General features: G+C 39.6%; 1 protein-coding gene across 1 annotated transcript; it reads left to right on the top strand.

Annotated features, from left to right (window-relative positions):
* The first annotated feature begins 450 nt into the window (after positions 1-450).
* Positions 451-12,671, top strand: LOC118783617 (cytochrome P450 2M1-like). Its single transcript, XM_036537565.1, has 9 exons — positions 451-984; positions 3,721-3,883; positions 4,243-4,392; positions 5,635-5,795; positions 6,693-6,869; positions 10,018-10,159; positions 10,311-10,498; positions 10,889-11,030; positions 11,314-12,671. Exons 1-9 carry the CDS (start codon positions 793-795, stop codon positions 11,496-11,498), a joined length of 1,500 nt encoding a protein of 499 aa, XP_036393458.1. The 5' UTR covers positions 451-792; the 3' UTR covers positions 11,499-12,671.
* The last annotated feature ends 4,425 nt before the right edge of the window (positions 12,672-17,096 follow it).

The following is a 17,096-nucleotide window of genomic DNA, read 5'->3' as shown; positions in this document are numbered from 1 at the left end:
CCATTTTTTTCCACGAGTGAAAAAATGCTTTTAATTTACCTTCTCTTACAGTCTTGAGCACTTTAGCCACAGTATAAAGTCATGCCAAGTTAAAGTCCGTAATGCAGAGGAAGAGGTGGTGTTTGCTTACTTTGATAATCGATGTCCCAATAATGCAGAGATCACAACACGGGCAGTTGTTTCTAATTCATACCGCAAATACTCGCAAAATGAACCAAGCGTGACAGGCGCATAGCACTTGTACGCCGTTACAGACTTGGGAGCAGAGCAGCTCTGATTCTGCAGCTAAATTTCGAGTTTCAAAGATATCAATTGTTTTTCTTATCCAGGTGGCTTCTGTAATGCCCATGATAGCACAGCATTACTATGTTGACAAAAGATTAGTAATTCGTATTTCGAAATCAGTCATTTACTAATTTGCACCCGAAATTTATAAAGTAGCCTACTGCCCCAGGTGTACTAATTCGTATCCTCAATTTATCAATCCGTACCCATGATTTAGTCATTCGTACCTTCGAATTAATATTAATACTGGGCAAGGCAGGAAGCTAGTCGATAACTGTTGTTTCTCTTGGCTCTGCACCAGCCGCATCTTTTGACGTTTTAGCGGTCATGAGTTAGGATAGAAACATTGGCCGCAGCCTTAAACGAGTCACACTGGCTTTCCCTAAGAAGCTTCCGTCCCCAACCGCCCAGCAACTAAAGGTTAACACCCAGACAATTAAAAAGTCGACAGCTCGCAGAACCACAGTGGGTCTACTACTCATCTATCAAAGGGTTGATTTTGCAAGAATGGATATTTTAGCTCTTCTGCAGACCAATTTCATCACTCTATTGATGGGTCTTATAGTTTTAGTCTTACTGTTTAAGAATCGAGGAAAAGAAACCAACAGTGGAAGACTGCCACCGGGTCCGGCTCCGATTCCTCTACTGGGTAATTTGTTGCAGCTGGATTTAAAACAACCCTACAAGTCCTACTTAGAGGTGAGTCATACAGAATTACACTATGTAAAGGCAGTCTGTAGTCTATTTCACTTTGGATATGCCTCTGGTCCGCAGGCTGTTTTTTAGAAAAAGAAAAAAAAGTGGCCCTTAGATCAGTGCATCGAATTGAGGGCAAAATAATATGTGCTCCAGTAACACGTAAAGTAAAGTAACACGTAGAGAACAAGCTTTCTCCGACAAGACGTTTAAGTGATCGTATTCGGAATTATGACCGAGCGATCAGATTATAGTTTAAATGAAATAAAACATTTATGTTTAATTGGTAGATAGTTGTCAAGAGGCAAACTAGATGCTGGATTAACATTCCAACAGAAAGTGTGTATAAAATACCAACGATTCGGAAGATTTTAGCGGATAAAAACTGCCTGTTGAATTCTTTTGTCCTTACCAGCACTGCTGTAAAGTACGTACCCTACTTGTTGCTTCATGTAACAGGTATAAATTTGGGGCAAGAGATTCTTTCATTTACGATTTAGGCGTTTTGTTACACCGTAGTCAATCATTTCATTCGAACCCAGTTCAACTGCAGTGCACCAATTCCCCGTGTGCAGTTCGGACATTTTGTCCTGCGCGCCTGGCAAACAAGATGAACTTTTAATTTCTGTTGTCTCAATGCCAGTTTAGAAATACTAGGCTAAAGTTCAAACTATAGGCAAGCTGTACTATATCCACCTATTCTGCTTTCTCCTTGTTGTTGAATAAAGATCAACAATGCGTACTGTTTGGTCAAGACGTTTGCAAAGTTTACATTTAACTTCAGTGAACTGAATACAACTTGCACAAATGCGAGAGTAATTATTGCCTAAAAAATTGACTAATGTACCATAGAGTAGCTGTTGGATCTAGATTTATATTGGTGTATGAAAATTAACAGTTTAGATGTTTTGTGGGGTAATATATTTCACTCAAGTTTAGGTAGTGACATAGTACAATATTAATAAATAAATAGTGTATGTTTAACTATTGATAATTACAGTTAATCACTGTTCATTTAAGAAATAAATAGGCTCTGTTATGAATGCAGCAGTTATCCATATAAATAGTTTATGTCAGTCACATGTTATTGTGAGTCTTGTGTGTTCCTTCTGGTGCAGACACTGAATATCTAAGATCCTTTGCCAAACTAGTTTTGCTAGAAAATGTAAGCCTGTAATCTGAGTCCCTTACCCCTTTGGCACCTTTCCCTACTTTACAGAGCAGTGCTTCTCCTGACAAATCTCTGCATGTCTTGTCCTCTGATCAACCTACCTGGTCATGCACAGTGACAGTGATAATGATATGGTTTTGAACTTTCCCCTAAAACACCGTAAACAATTGTGGCACTAAACGTCCCAGTGCAATGCTGAAAAAAACATGTTCCAACTATTTATAACTGGTTTAAGCCTTGAAATTCATTTTACCTCAAAAGTTGCACCTAGGGGCTGGATTTTAAAGCATAAAACATAGCAACAACAGAATCATCCAGCACAGTTTCTGTATCTCTGGTAATCTGGTGTCAGCACAATCAGGAAAAATGCCACACAGCTGATTTAACCATACCTGCTCCTTTTGCAGTGGGGTTTTGTTGAGTATAGGATGGTTGTAGGCTATAGACTACAGTATTCAGAACACTGTGACAGTGCAGTAGGCATTTTCTGGCTGTCTGTACTGACAATTTGACAGGGTATTTGGTGAAAAATAATGGTAAACTATGAGGTGCAGGACAAGCATTGGTTAATGAAGTCAAATAATAACTGCCAAAATTAGTCTTTTCATTAATGTCTTGGTTGTTTTTAAACTGGAATTTAGCAATCTTAAGTAAATGCAATCAATTCCTGACCAAATACTGCAAACATAAAAACAAGAAAGCAGTAATAAATCCAGTCGATTGTCTTTGGTAACTATTACACTCCAGACCTGTCTTGCAACCCCAAAGAAAAAGAAAGAAGAACATACATGTCACTGCAAAAGGGTCAGTTGGCTTGTCCATTAGGTCATTCTTGCAAACTGCAAGGTATTTCCCAGTTTGATCTCAATTCTGATCTCTGTAAGGTCACATCAGCTGCGGCCAATTAAAACATGCAAGAACCTTTGCTCAACAGTGACATTTGTCACCATCAGGGGGTCTGTTTAGACAACATTCAGTTTGAATGCAGTGCCATGTTTACCACAGTAACACCATTTCATCTTATTATTATAGGAAACATAACCTGTTTGTGTCATTGACCTATGATAGCCTATTCCATTTAACTTTAACAGCAGATCCACTGTTGTTAAGCAATAAACAACCCTGACAACATCAGGATCAAAGCAAGAAAATAAGGAATAAAATGACACTCCATTCCCAGTTCCACACAAGCACAGCACAAAATAGTCTGTCAAAATTGTGCTGGCTCCACCTATTTTGACTTTTGCTTGACCATTGCACGCTACATTTGAGACTTGCATTTGGCCTATTAAATTCAACGCTAGGCACTAAGGGTGTATGAATGCAGATGTAGCATTTGTTGGCATTTCTTATACCATGATTATATCTGCAAAATGTCTGCAATCTGGCAAGATTCATTATTGGAGTCATTCTCTTTAAAAAATACAAGGTGGATTGGGTGGCTGGGAAATTGGGGTGGGGGGCATCAGAGCGGATGGATATGTTGCAGTAGTCTTCACTTTGGCTGTCAGGTGTTGAAGGAGCGCAGCAGACCTGTCCCGTAACTGTGTTTGTCTACTGTTCCCCAGCTCAGCAAGAAGTATGGCTCGGTCTTCACTGTGTGGCTGGGCCCAAAACCTGTGGTGGTGCTGTCCGGATATCAGACACTCAAAGATGCTCTCGTGAACCAGGGCGAGGAGTTCGGCGGCCGGGCCAACTACCCTGTGCTCATGGAGGTCACCAAAGGCTATGGTGGGCAAAGACCTCCTACTTTCTGAGTGTCACAGTATCTCTGCTGAACTGAATGTAGGCTTTTGTGAATTGTCAATGTTTTGCATGCTGCATTTTGAGGATTGAGGCTGTTATCTTTCTGTCATGGATATTTGCTAAATGCCGTAGTAGCCAATCAGATCACTACACTAATATTTCCCTTATTAAAATCATGAAATAGTTGAAGAGATTATTCACAAAATATTTTTCTGTTAATATGGAAGTGCTCCCTCTCTTTGTAAAGCACTTGATTTAATAGAATCGTCCATTTGTTGAATACTGCTGATAGAAAGGCAGCAGTGATGCATTTTTACCCACTGAGTTTGTCCTCTGTCTCTCAGGGGTGCTGGCAAGCAATGGGGACCGCTGGAAGGACCTTCGGAGGTTCGCCCTCATGACACTGAAAAATTTTGGGATGGGGCGCAGGACCATTGAAGAGAGGGTTCAAGAGGAGGCCAAGTGTCTGGTCAAAGCATTCACTGAACAAAAAGGTAGATTCAGGACAAACCAGTTAAGGTCAACTTGTAATATATAATAAACTCATCACTCAAAAGTACATTGATAGAAACCTAAGTGCTCTGAGGACATCTTGCCATATAAGCCCCCCTTTATTATGAGGGAAGAATGAGGCCAACAAAGGAATTTAAATTCCATGATGTGGAATTATTTCATGTAATCGCATACCATGCTTAAATCTCACTAATTATAGACCATGTGACAGTAGTACAGTTTGAATTTCAGAGGTCGAAAAGCTTCGACTAGCCTAATGGCATTTAGCCAGAGAGGCCGAGAAATGAGTTCAATTTAGACGAGACCATCAACATTCCCCCTCTTCATGAGATTGTAGGCATCATGTTTTAGCCTGTTTTTTAAGCAATAGTAATTTGGGAAATTCCTCAGGATTAAAACATTTGTTTAAGTGCTCAGGTGCTGCAAACTCACTCACTTACTCAAAAGAAAGATAAACATAATGATATGCACCCTAAAATGTGGTAATATTCGGTGCTATAGGGTTTCATTCTGCAGCGAATTTAGCTAAAATGGCACATAATGCTACCTCACTGTAAACTATTAAGAGGTATTGCAGTGTTTGAAGATCAGCCATTTAAATACAATACACCAAAATGGCTGGTCTTCAAACATCATAATAGTCTGTAATAGCTTCTGTTAACATTATGTTAGTTAACATATTGAGCTAACATTATGTACCAAAAACAAAGGACTTGAACAATGTACATGTACAAGTCTTTGGCAAATGTACAAAGAATACATCTGTTTACTTTTAATCAATGTTTCACATGACTACCAAAATAAGTAACACAGTAATGCAACATAAATGAACTGTACAAAATGTTGTTCAGGGATGGCTGTAAACCGATATAGAACTGAGAAATTGTTTGGTGCTGTTCTGTACGTGAACTGCTTATATAGCCATTTTATAACCAATACATGACTCTGCAAAGAGTGAGAGAGAAATATTTGGCAAGAGGAACTGGCACTGACAGTCCAGGTGTCTGAACATTATTTCAGTGAAAACAGGAGTGTAAGAGTCAATCCTCTCACATCCTCTGATAGAAATTTCAGCCCAAACAAGGACAATGGTTCAAAATCCATGGAGGTTTAGAATAGGAATTGTCAGGGTTGATTTTGTCAGGATGGTATTGGTTATACAATGCATGCCAACTCTTTTCCACTGGTGATGTTTGTCAGTTTTAGTTTAATTTCTCTTCCAGATTCTGCATTCAACCCTAGTCATCTGTTGAGTAACGCCGTGTCCAACGTAATTTGCTCCATTGTCTTTGGCGAGAGGTTTGAATATGATGATAAAGAATTCAAGTTCCTCCTGACTGGCATCAACAGTTACTTCATGCTTCTCAGCGGCTCAACAGGACAGGTGCATCACACATATATTTGATTGTTTTATTCTCCAGGAAGGTTTTGTTTGCATCTACTCATATGTTTGGCCAAAGCAGGCACTCCAAATAAAGTGATGTAGATAGGTGTTGGTTAGCAGTCATTGACTTTTTTTGACTATACTGAACCAGATTAAGAAACGAAGGCCACAAACCCATATTTGTTTGCACAATAGTTTAGAAGAGTGTTGATTTTCTGTCCTGTGCAGTGAGCATGCCGGTGAAAGACCAGGGGCAGAGTAATGCACAGATTATGGAATCTCTTGTCCCAGTTTCAAGTGGTGCATGATTGTTATTGGACAGGTAGGGGTTAAGAGATGGGGGAGCGTCTTTCCTCCACATCAGGGCCAGGAGGCCACACATGCTATAATACTTTCAGAAATGTGAGTTTTAACAGTGTTGTGTGACATGACAGCATTGAGTGGGTGGGGCAAGTGAACAGCTTGAACTATAGATCACAGCTCTTCAAAACGTCAATGGTATTAGGATTTTTAAAAACTGAAAGGGATGACATGATTGAATTTGATGAAGTATTTGCTTGAAGATTTCTGTAGAAGCATGTCTTTTCGGTGCCATGCTTGATTTCCCTCCTTGAGCCAGGACTTTCCAAATTCATTTTTCATTTTTCAAGGAACTTAATAAACCTTTCAAAATGGCTTTAACTTAGAAGAAACTGCAGTTGTCAGATCGATAAAGACTTCATAAGAAAATGGTCCAAATGTGTATGTGTACATGAACAGCAAGTGATTGGATAGAGATGACCTGTGTTTTGGGCATTATTGTGGAATTTATTTAGATTTATTCAGAATTTTAAAACTGCAGAGGAGTTGCACAACTGATATTCAATGTAACAGCTTTGCTCCTCATTCCTTGTACAGATGTACAACATGTTTCCAAAAGTCTTAAAGTATCTGCCTGGCTGTCACCACAAGACCTTTGAGCATCTAAGACAGATGAAAGCGTACTTCAGACAGGAAGCTGAAAAGCGGCAGGTGAACCTTGACCCCAATTCTCCCAAGGATTTCATCGAAGCTTTCCTGATTCGAATGATGGAGGTAAGGAATGGAAAGATGAAACGCATACACGCACAAAAAAATCATAATTTGATATATTGTTCCTAATTTGAAAATAGTTTATATGGGCTCCCAAATGACTCAGTTGCTTTCAGTGAAGACTTAGCACTACAACCTGGGTTAGAAACCAGCCTGTCCTTTACTGACAACGACCAGGATCCCATAGTGGTGAAATAATATGGCTTAGTTCAGGACAGAGGTGGGTAAGTCACCCAGTGTTTCCTCGTCTTACATCTCTCAGGCACCCTGCGATTCATCAAGTGCCTCCAGATTGCTCGGATGATGTCACTGGAGTAGCAGTTAGTCTCTCATGAGTGCCCTCTTGACTGTAGCGCTCTGTTTGGCTTGTTTAGCAAAAAAAAAGCTGTGGGCAAGTGTTTTGGAAGGTTACATTTGTCTCACCTCTGTGCTCCTTTGCAAGTGCAGACGTTGTTGCTGTGAGATGAGACTAATGCACAATTGATGATTTCAAAAAACAGCATTCCATAAAGGTGGAAAAGCATACAAAAAAGTTGCTATGCTATTTCATGTCTTGATTCTTCTAAGAATACGTATACCTGCATCAGCACTGGGATCTTACAGTAGACAACCGAGTTCCCCACAGTCACCTTTCCAAAGATGATTGCGGCCATAAAGTCTTTGCTCCACTTTCCCTTAATAGGTTAATAATCGACGTAGTCGACTAAAATCAATGACCAAATTAGTGGCCAATGAATTTAATTGTCGATTAGTTGATGACGTCATTGCATGTGTTTTTCATGCTGACTCGGAATGCTCAGACATGTAGCCTAAGCTACGTTGCTTTACTGGAGTGAACAATAGAGATGGCAACACCTTCACGACCAAAGACCTCAAAAGTGTGGCAGCATTTCACTCTTAACCCTTTCGCACCTAACTTATTTTTTATGCCATGTAGTACGCGTGTTACATTACATGGTTTATGTTTTCATTAGCGTTATAAAGCTTCTCATAGTTTTCAGTTAGCATTTGCTATATTTTTTATTGTAAAATCGCTGTTTCCTCAAAGCTAAAATTTAGGGATGCACCGATATATCAGCCATACATCGGTACACCGATATTCGCCTTGGTGACTGCCATCGGCCTATCGGCAAATAAGATGACATTCACCAATGGCAGTGGCCGATGTTTATCTGTTGTGTTGCATCAATTTTGCACTGGCTAAATGTTGTATTGGTTATTTGTGATCTGACTTGGACAACAGTAGCTTACCCAGCTGCATTTTCGGAGGAGATAAAATAGGTGGTACTATAATTAGCTTTATTCACATGGCGGCCATTTTGCTCTTACGTCACGCTCTACGGGTAACTCTTCAGTCAGCATCTATGGCAAAGTGGACCAAAAGTTTGACATGTGTACATGCGAAAGGGTTAACTCTGCCAAGAAGGCTGTGAACTGCAACATTTGCAAACCTGACCTTGCCTGGCACAGGAGCACATCAGTTATACTCGAGCATCTGAAGAGGTGGCGCGTTGACTCTCTGGATGATGAAGACTCATCTCGTTAAGTTAGTTAGCTAGCTAGCATACCTAATGTTAAAAGCCATGTTACTTCACATTATGAGCTGTAACATTTTCTCTTTTGAAATATATTTTCTCTTGATCAATAAATTATTAATGACGTTGAACATAGAGTGTAGCAAATAATAACCTATTATTCACAACGATCCTGTTCACATTCCAAACATGCTCTAAGTTTACAATGTTAAACCAGAGCCAGTCTGCTATTTAGAAATTCTCTACTCAAACGTTGCGTTGTTGTCATGGCGACATTTATGGCTGGAGATAGTGTTTCTGCCGAGTGCACAAGTTTAGAGAACACCACAGGATTTGATACCTTCTAAATTGCGAAAGATTTCTACAACTCATGTCTATGCGTGCGTGCCCAATGTGGGTTGCATTCAAATTAATTCAAACGAGTTATGGGTGTGTTGGATCTCATAATGCTACCATGGATGGCTTTCTTTAAAGGAAGCAGACTTGTATTCCCCAGCAAGCAGCTACCCTCACTGAATTAGTCCTAGTATCCATTCATTAAAAGATGTATTTTTGAATGAAGTTCTCATCTGTATGGTCTGTGCTGTTAGTTAGCATATGCCTAAAACAAACTAAACAACCTCAAGCTAAATTTAAAAGGTGATAGATAAATAAGAGCCATTGAGTAATTGTGCGATTCATAATCTGAATAGTCGATTATTCGTTTCAATAATCAATAGATTATTCGACTATCAAAATAGTCATTAGTTGCAGCCCTAATGTAAAGAGACTTGGAGATCTGCAGTAGTCTTACATCATGAGAATGACAGTTAGGAAGTTAGTTAGGAAATGTCAAATGCTTTGCTGGTCTTCCTGTCCTGTCCTGTCAGTGTTGCAGACAATTAAAATTGGAACAGTTTATGTACAATTTGCCCATTGGCATATATTGAGTATTGATCGTTTTTAGCTGACAAAGGACTCTTGGCTTACCTTTCCCCCTTGTGCAACTGTAATGTAGCAGCTTGTTCGATCGTGACTTCTTTTAACTAGCCAATCGGATCCCATTAAACAGAATGATTAACTGTTATCTTCAGCTACCTTTCCACAGACCCCGTTATCTGTAGGTCACTGATACCCAACAGAGATGGCAGCATTTCCGCAGCAGACTGACCTGGGTAAACAGGATGTTGCCCAGCCCCACTGTAATTTCATGGAGCCAGATTTAATGAGTTACTCTCTGACTCATATAAACAGGATGAAAAAACCCAAGTGTCGGCTTTGGCCATACTTAGGTGCTGTTGTAAATTTTTGAATATGTTATAACATTTCATTTGGCAGACACTTTTATCCAAAGCGACTTACAAGTGAGGCAGAGTACAGTACAAGCAAAAAGCCACATAAGGAGTCAACAATATTAGAAGTGCTGCATGACCAAGTTTCAATAGTTAGCCAGAGAAGGTACAAGCTGTCTGGTAACGTAAAAGTACATGAAACCATAGAGAACATTTTTTGCATCATTGCTTTAGGTGGTAGCATTTCAGCTGTTCAGATGAGCACCGAAGAGCTGTGTCTTGAAAGCAGACACAATACGGGCAGATGGCGCCAAGAGTTCAAATCTAAAGATAATCTCTCTGCAGCACACCAATAAGCCGGACACCGAGTTCCACTACGATAACCTGGTGGGTTCCATTTGGAGCCTCTTCTCCGCGGGAACGGAGACCACCTCCTCGACGCTGAGACAAGCCCTGCTGCTCATGATGAAGTACCCTCATATCCAAGGTGCCTGGGCCACTACTCTGTTATTGTTCAAAGAGGTTGGCAGAGCTGTTAACCTGGATTTTGTTTAAATAGCGTGAATGAGTAAGGGCCTCAGATCAAAGTATTCCATCTCGCTGTAAGTATCCTGAAGATGATGTGTCTGTCTCTCCAGAGAGGGTTCAGAAGGAGATTGACGAGGTGGTGGGCTCCGAGAGATGCCCCTGTCTCCAGGACAGACAGCATATGCCCTACACTGATGCTGTAATCCATGAGATCCAGCGCTATATGGACATCGCACCCACCTCTGTTCCTCACAAAATGATGAGAAACACCGAGTTCAAGAGCTACTACATTCCTGAGGTGATAACATCCGCTATCTTGGTGTGAACAGGCTTGCAACTGGAAGCTAAAAGGAAGCTAAAAGCACTCTCATTTCATGATACAGTGGAAAAATACCAGGGATTAATTTGGATTTCCGCATTCTAGTACAAGTTTAGCTGTGAAATTATTCCGATTCAATGACACGGGAGGCTTTGGATCATCTTTAGTTTTTCCTTTAATACTATGTGTAACTGAAACAGTTGTCAGTGCTTTAAAATGATTTTCCTACTCATTTCTACAGTTTCCCTCTGTAAACAGCATAAAATACAGTAGTAATTAATATTGAATTTATATGCAATTTTTGCAAAACTCAAGGTAATAAATAAATGCTAAACATGCTGATACTGTTTGTTTTCTTTGTTGGTTCAGGGAACAATGGTCATTCCTCTGCTGTCGTCGGCTCTCTTGGACCCAAAATTTTGGAAAAACCCTAAGGCATTCGACCCAGAAAACTTTCTGGACGAGAATGGGTGCTTCAGGAAGAATGATGCCTTTCTGGCATTTGGATTAGGTAGGGTTTTTCTGACTCCTGACCATTCTCCTTCTAGCTGGGCTTTTTACAGGGTGGGCTTAGGTGTATGTAACACACCATCACATCTTGAGCTCCTTAACTGCTCGCCATTCAACCTGAGGGACTTGTTGAGTAACTGGCAGATTTGGGCCGTGAGGTGAGCATACACTTAGGCTGCAGGGAAGTTTTGTGGGGGGGGGGGGGGGGTGGTGGTTCCGAAAGGAAGCGGCAGGTGATGCGGCCGCTCTGATCTGCTGACCGTTTGTGCCCCTTTTATCCGCAGGAAAGCGCGTTTGCGTGGGGGAGGCGATGGCCAGGACGGAGCTCTTCCTGTTCTTCACCACCATCCTCCAGCGGCTCACTGTCAGGGGCACCCAGCCCCCGGAAGAGATCAACATCACCCCCATCTGCAGCACCTTCGGACGGCTGCCACGCACGTACGACTGCTCTGTCGAAGTCCGGGAATAAGCGTGATGTCCGCTCCGCGTTTGCTCACCCAAAAAGCCTGCAATCCACAATGCTTTATACACTAACACGTGCACCTTAAGCTACCCAACTAACTGTAATCACTTTAGCAACAACAAATCATCGTGAAAAGTTCACCAGTACAACACAGATTAAACATGCATGACAATATACAGAGCCTGAAGGTACACCAGTACTGTTATACTGACACCACTTAGATCATCATGGTTTGATAGTACTATATTGTGTGTATTGCCTTTACGCCTACCATTTATTATATAGATGCTTGTTGGTTATATTATGTTTGATAATATGTTTGTTAAAAATACATTTTTATCTTTTACATTTTAAGCCCTCTGCTTCTGATTTTATATATGTTTAATAAGATTTTATATATGTATGATGGTCAATTTCCTTGCATTGGCTGTATTGATATGGAAGGCTTCATCAGTGTTTGTTTTATCAGTAATGTTTTGACATTATTTTAATTATCTAGATCTCATAGTACCTCCTTGGGTCATCTTTCTTGGGCTTTGGATGATATTTTTTGTGACTTATAGACCATCTCCTAAGTTTTAGTGTGATTGAGATACAGTAAGGAAATAAGGAAGTAAGTATATATCACAGTGAGTGATTTTCATCTTTGAAAATCATCTTAAGTGTTATATTTAAATCAATATCCCTAATATACATCTAATTACTGAGTAATGTGAAATGTTTTCATTTTCCGCCCACACTTAATGTTTCTTACAGACCCTGTCACCATTTGATTTTGAGGTTTTTTTTTTTAGCCTTTCTTTATGAACTAGGTGATGGAATGTGCCAGAGCACATTGGGTTGTGTTGCTTCTGATAAGGCAGAAAAGATCTGAACAAACTTTGCTCAACATTGTCCTCATGTTTATGTATACTGTAATGGCATTCTGAGGTAAACTTGCTACAATATTGTGGGAACCCAGAAAGTATGGAGACAATGAATGCTAGCCTCAAGGAAATTCACAGTTATGCAAAAAAATGAAAAGATAAGGTGGTTAAGTAGACTTGAAAAGTGTTGGCTGGGTCCCTTAATTTCCTGTATATAATATGCTTTGAAACTACAACCCAATAAGATTTGTCTGACTTGTAGATGGTCTTCCCTGTGCAATATCGAAGAATAAACTATGTCGTGAAACAAGAATCTTGGTCTGGCGTCTGGTAATTGAAGAGTTGAGTTTAGAACGTAATGACACTAAATCAAGCTGGTGATGAGGGAGAGTAGGGTAAAGTATTAAATAGAAACTTTATATTGTCTTATTCATAACATGGTAAGTGTAAAAAGGGCTGTGGTGGGACTCTAGTGAAAGGAGAGAATTGGAGACAGGCGTTTAGAGAACCAGCAGGGCTTTACTAGGGCAATGTTAAAGGCAGGCAGAAGATCTAACACAAGGTAACAGGACAACAGGCACTCAACAGAACAGAACAGGATACACGTGTGTTCAATCAACATGGAATGAGTCTATGTCGCCCTCTGGTGGCTGGCTGGGGGGGGGGGTGTCAGCAGTCCTTGCGGGTTAGCAGAAGAAGCATATGCATATGTCTTCATAAACATAAAGGCTTTGGATATTGATTAATTTGATTGAGTGATCATTCAGGGCTGACTGTGATTGCACAACCCCCACTGTCAATCCGTGGACAAGCACGTGCCCTCCTCCGAGACACGTGATGTGAGCCGCTGCTTCTTTTCACACTGCGGTCCACAAGCTAAGCTAGCACAGAGATGAGTCGGAGGAAGACATTTCATATGCAGCTTTGGCACGTGGACCACAGGCACCCGATCGACCAGCAGGGGTCGCTGTTGCTAATGGGACCCACCCCTATCCCTGGCGGAATGAAGCCAATGTGTCCCGCCTGTGAACTCCTTTTCATTGTCAGCTAGTGTCACAGTCGGGATCAAACCCGGGCCATAGCGTTCAGTCTACGCTTGGAACGAGTGCTTTTACCGACTGAGCCACTCGGGAGCCCTGACTTTGCTTTTTCACATCATCTCAGTCAGAGTGGTGATTTCACATACTGAATGTAAAGTCAGGTGCAGATAATAGCAGAAAAACAGTAAGTGTACATTAACTGCAGTAAGATGAACTGGTGACAGGTCACAGGCTCACAGCATCTTGCTAAGATCACCATGCTACATCTTCAGAGTAATTTCTACACTACTGTTTCCATGGCATCAGGCATACAGGCTGCGGTTTCCCGTGCAGCAGTAGTTCCAGTCATGATTTTTACCGTCTTCAGTCGCCCATGTTCATTAAAATGAACTAAGCATGTTAAACTACACAGATTCTTCTGACATATAGGACTGATTAGTCTGCTTGCTACTATTAGTCGGTACATCACTACTGCCGCCCACTCTTTCCAGCTTTGAGGGATGCATCCATAAGAATGGGGTCAGTGACCCAGTCAAACTTCAGCATCTTTCAACTCCTAATAAAATTAGTAGTGGCAGGAATTCTGAAACTGCAATTGATTAAAATGTAAAATGTACATAGATGTGACCCGTGCACATTACTTTGGCACATGTTGGAGGACAGAATATGAGTGAGCCACAACCCCTACATACTACATATACTGGGCCACATGTTCAAGCCTGCCAAGCACTACATGCAGAAAAATACTTTACCATACCATGATTACAATTTTCACAAAGACAAGGCACAAAATCAACCTACACAGACAGGTGGAAGGTGCTGCACCAAAATGGGCCCATAATTTTTAAACTTTAACTTCATTTTTGTACTTTTAGCTTTTGTATTTGGTCAAGAAGAGGTAGTAGAGAGGATATTTTATATACCTGTATGGTATATTGTACTATATTTTATATACCTCTGTGGTATATTGTATGGATTTATGTAGGCCGCATAAATCCATACAATGTCTTCACACAAAAAGTCACCCAGAAGCTTTCAGAATAAAAATAGAACATGCAAGCCCTAATTATACATCCAGTCAATAGTTATTGTCAATTAAATGAATTGGTGAAGCAGACTGTAATGGATGTAATATGGTAAACTGGCCATAGAGAGGCACCAGTTTAATTATTCCTGTCAGAGTGCAACTTTTAAAAATAATTATTCATGTCAAAGTGTAATATTTTAAGCGTTCTCCTTTTTAACCCTATTTTAAGAGACAAAAATTAAAGGACAACAATATTTTCTTTTTCAAAATTACAAAAAAATCTTTATTATAGTGTTTGTTAAAATAGTGCAACCCATAACAAATAATACATAAATAAATGTACATCTTCATTTAATTTAATTTAACATGTTTAAAACACCAAATAAGCAAAGGAAAGAAGTAACAACAAAAATAGCTGAATGGTGAATGCCATAACAAATCAACCAGGAAACACCTGAAAAGAACAGTCAAAAAGCATACAACAGTTCTACAATGTAACCCCTATTATTCAACATATTCATACACATATACACATAAACATATAATACATGTGTATATTTCAATCTCAATACACCCTGTTCTCCTGTTGATTGGCATTTGCATGTGGAACAAATACAAAAGGAAATATTAATAAATATCAATATTACACATAGTCTATTTTGATTAGTTTGAATATGTCATTACAGATGTTCATCATTGTCAAACCTGATGAATCATTATACAATCTGGAAACTGGAGTGAATGCTTCTTACAAGGTATTCCGTGTTACTTTATCTTATAGTATTTTTTCAAACCATCCATTTTGAATGTTTTTCTTGCACACTGAAAATCTTCATGCAAATAACTTGTCACTAGTGACATGTTTATGTCATTTGTGCATCAGACATCCAGCTGGCAATTATGAGGGTCTAATAGGGTTTCCCCAGAGAGAATGGAAAAGGCATGCTATGAGAATGACATAAGACTTTAATGGAATGGCAGCCATATCAACTAGACCCTTCATTTCTTTACTTTATATTGTTTGAATGATCAGTGGCTTCACTGTGATTTATTGTGTCTGCATCTTTGCAATGTGACTGGACTTTGGAATGATAGCAATGGTCATTAGAAGAAAGCAGAGCCATTTTCTATGGTAAATCATGTCATACCTTTCCAGGATAATGGAAGGAAAATATTCTAGCCAAAAACTGCAATTGTAAACCAACGCAGATAGGATTTTATGTAAACAAAGATGACAGGGTCTGGAAGAAACATTATGATATGGCAATTACATCCAGAAAAGTATCAGTGAAGTTAGCAAGTAACAGAAAATTTGTGAACATGAAACACAATAACTGCAAGACATTTTCAAACCAAAGAAGCAGACAGATACACAATCAGATGTAAACTTTAGCTTTAGCCTTACAAGCTGCTCTTTTCTCTGGTTCTTCTTTAGATGTGAAATTGTATTCATTACAGATGTGTATTGGAATCACTGAATTTACCAGATAAATATTTACAGTATACATCAACATAAAGGTTAAATAGCATCCCAAGCATCCCACCTCTGCACAGTTGTGCGGTGACAATAGAATTGCAAATGCAATCTTGATCTGCAAGCACATTTTGAATCGGCCTGCATCAGTACACAATAACACATGTATCATAAATAAACTGAGGATACCTGCATGTAGAGACTGTCCAACATATTTACTCAAGCTCTCATACTAAACCATGGATGGATACAAGCGGCATGCAACAAAGTTGGTATTTTGTATTTGAAATGATTAGTAAGACACATGGTATCCACAGAGAGGTGAAAATCATAAGTGCACACGTTTCAATTAAGTTATGAAGACACAATTGCATTATTCATGGGCACGGATAACCATATAGGAGAAATGCAGACATCAATATTACACAATTTATATAATTTTGCTGTTTTCTCTGTTTTTTGCAAGTACATATAGACCCAGGTAAATTGAAGTCACTAAGCTGCAATATTTATTTTGTTCTATTTTGGCACTTGGATAATTTAATAAAGGAAAAATAAAAATAAAGTACTGAAAACATATGTAAACAGGTCAGTCCACTCAACAAGCTTGTGGCTTATTTTTTCCTGCAGTTATGTTTCAATCCACTAGATGGTGCATTAAGTGCTTCTTAAATCGCGCACTCCTTCTTGACATATTACGGCTACAAAGAGAACTGTCTACTAACAGCATTACGAGCTACGCAACATCTGCGCATACACTTATCAGAATGTTAGCGGATAAATGTGCTCCGTTAGTGTTCTTCTCACTAATGACAGTTTACAAGCAGTTGCAAATAACTTTGCTTTAACTGCTCTGGACTGTGTAATCTACTACATTGTCATCCCGAGGTTGTCATCATGGACTTTTGCTGGAGAGAAAACACAGCCTAATGTAAACTGATTCACTCAAACTCACTGTGCTATTTATTGCGGCCCGTTTACAGTCAGTGAAAAATTGATATGCTATCAAGTCTTGATACATAGGGTGCCTGAACAATGGTTTCTGAAAAATATCACCATAACCATAATCATACCTGACTTTTAGAGATGTTGAAATGACTCTTGTATACATTCAATTAGTTGTGTATGGAAATTTAAATGGGATCAGAATTTGGCAGACAGCCAAGCTCTTCCTGAACATCCAGGAATCTTACTGGA

The sequence above is a fragment of the Megalops cyprinoides genome, chromosome 9 (assembly GCF_013368585.1).
Source record: "Megalops cyprinoides isolate fMegCyp1 chromosome 9, fMegCyp1.pri, whole genome shotgun sequence".
In the NCBI taxonomy this organism is placed as follows: Eukaryota; Metazoa; Chordata; class Actinopteri; order Elopiformes; family Megalopidae; genus Megalops; species Megalops cyprinoides.
This window is presented reverse-complemented; position numbering and strand designations above follow the sequence as displayed.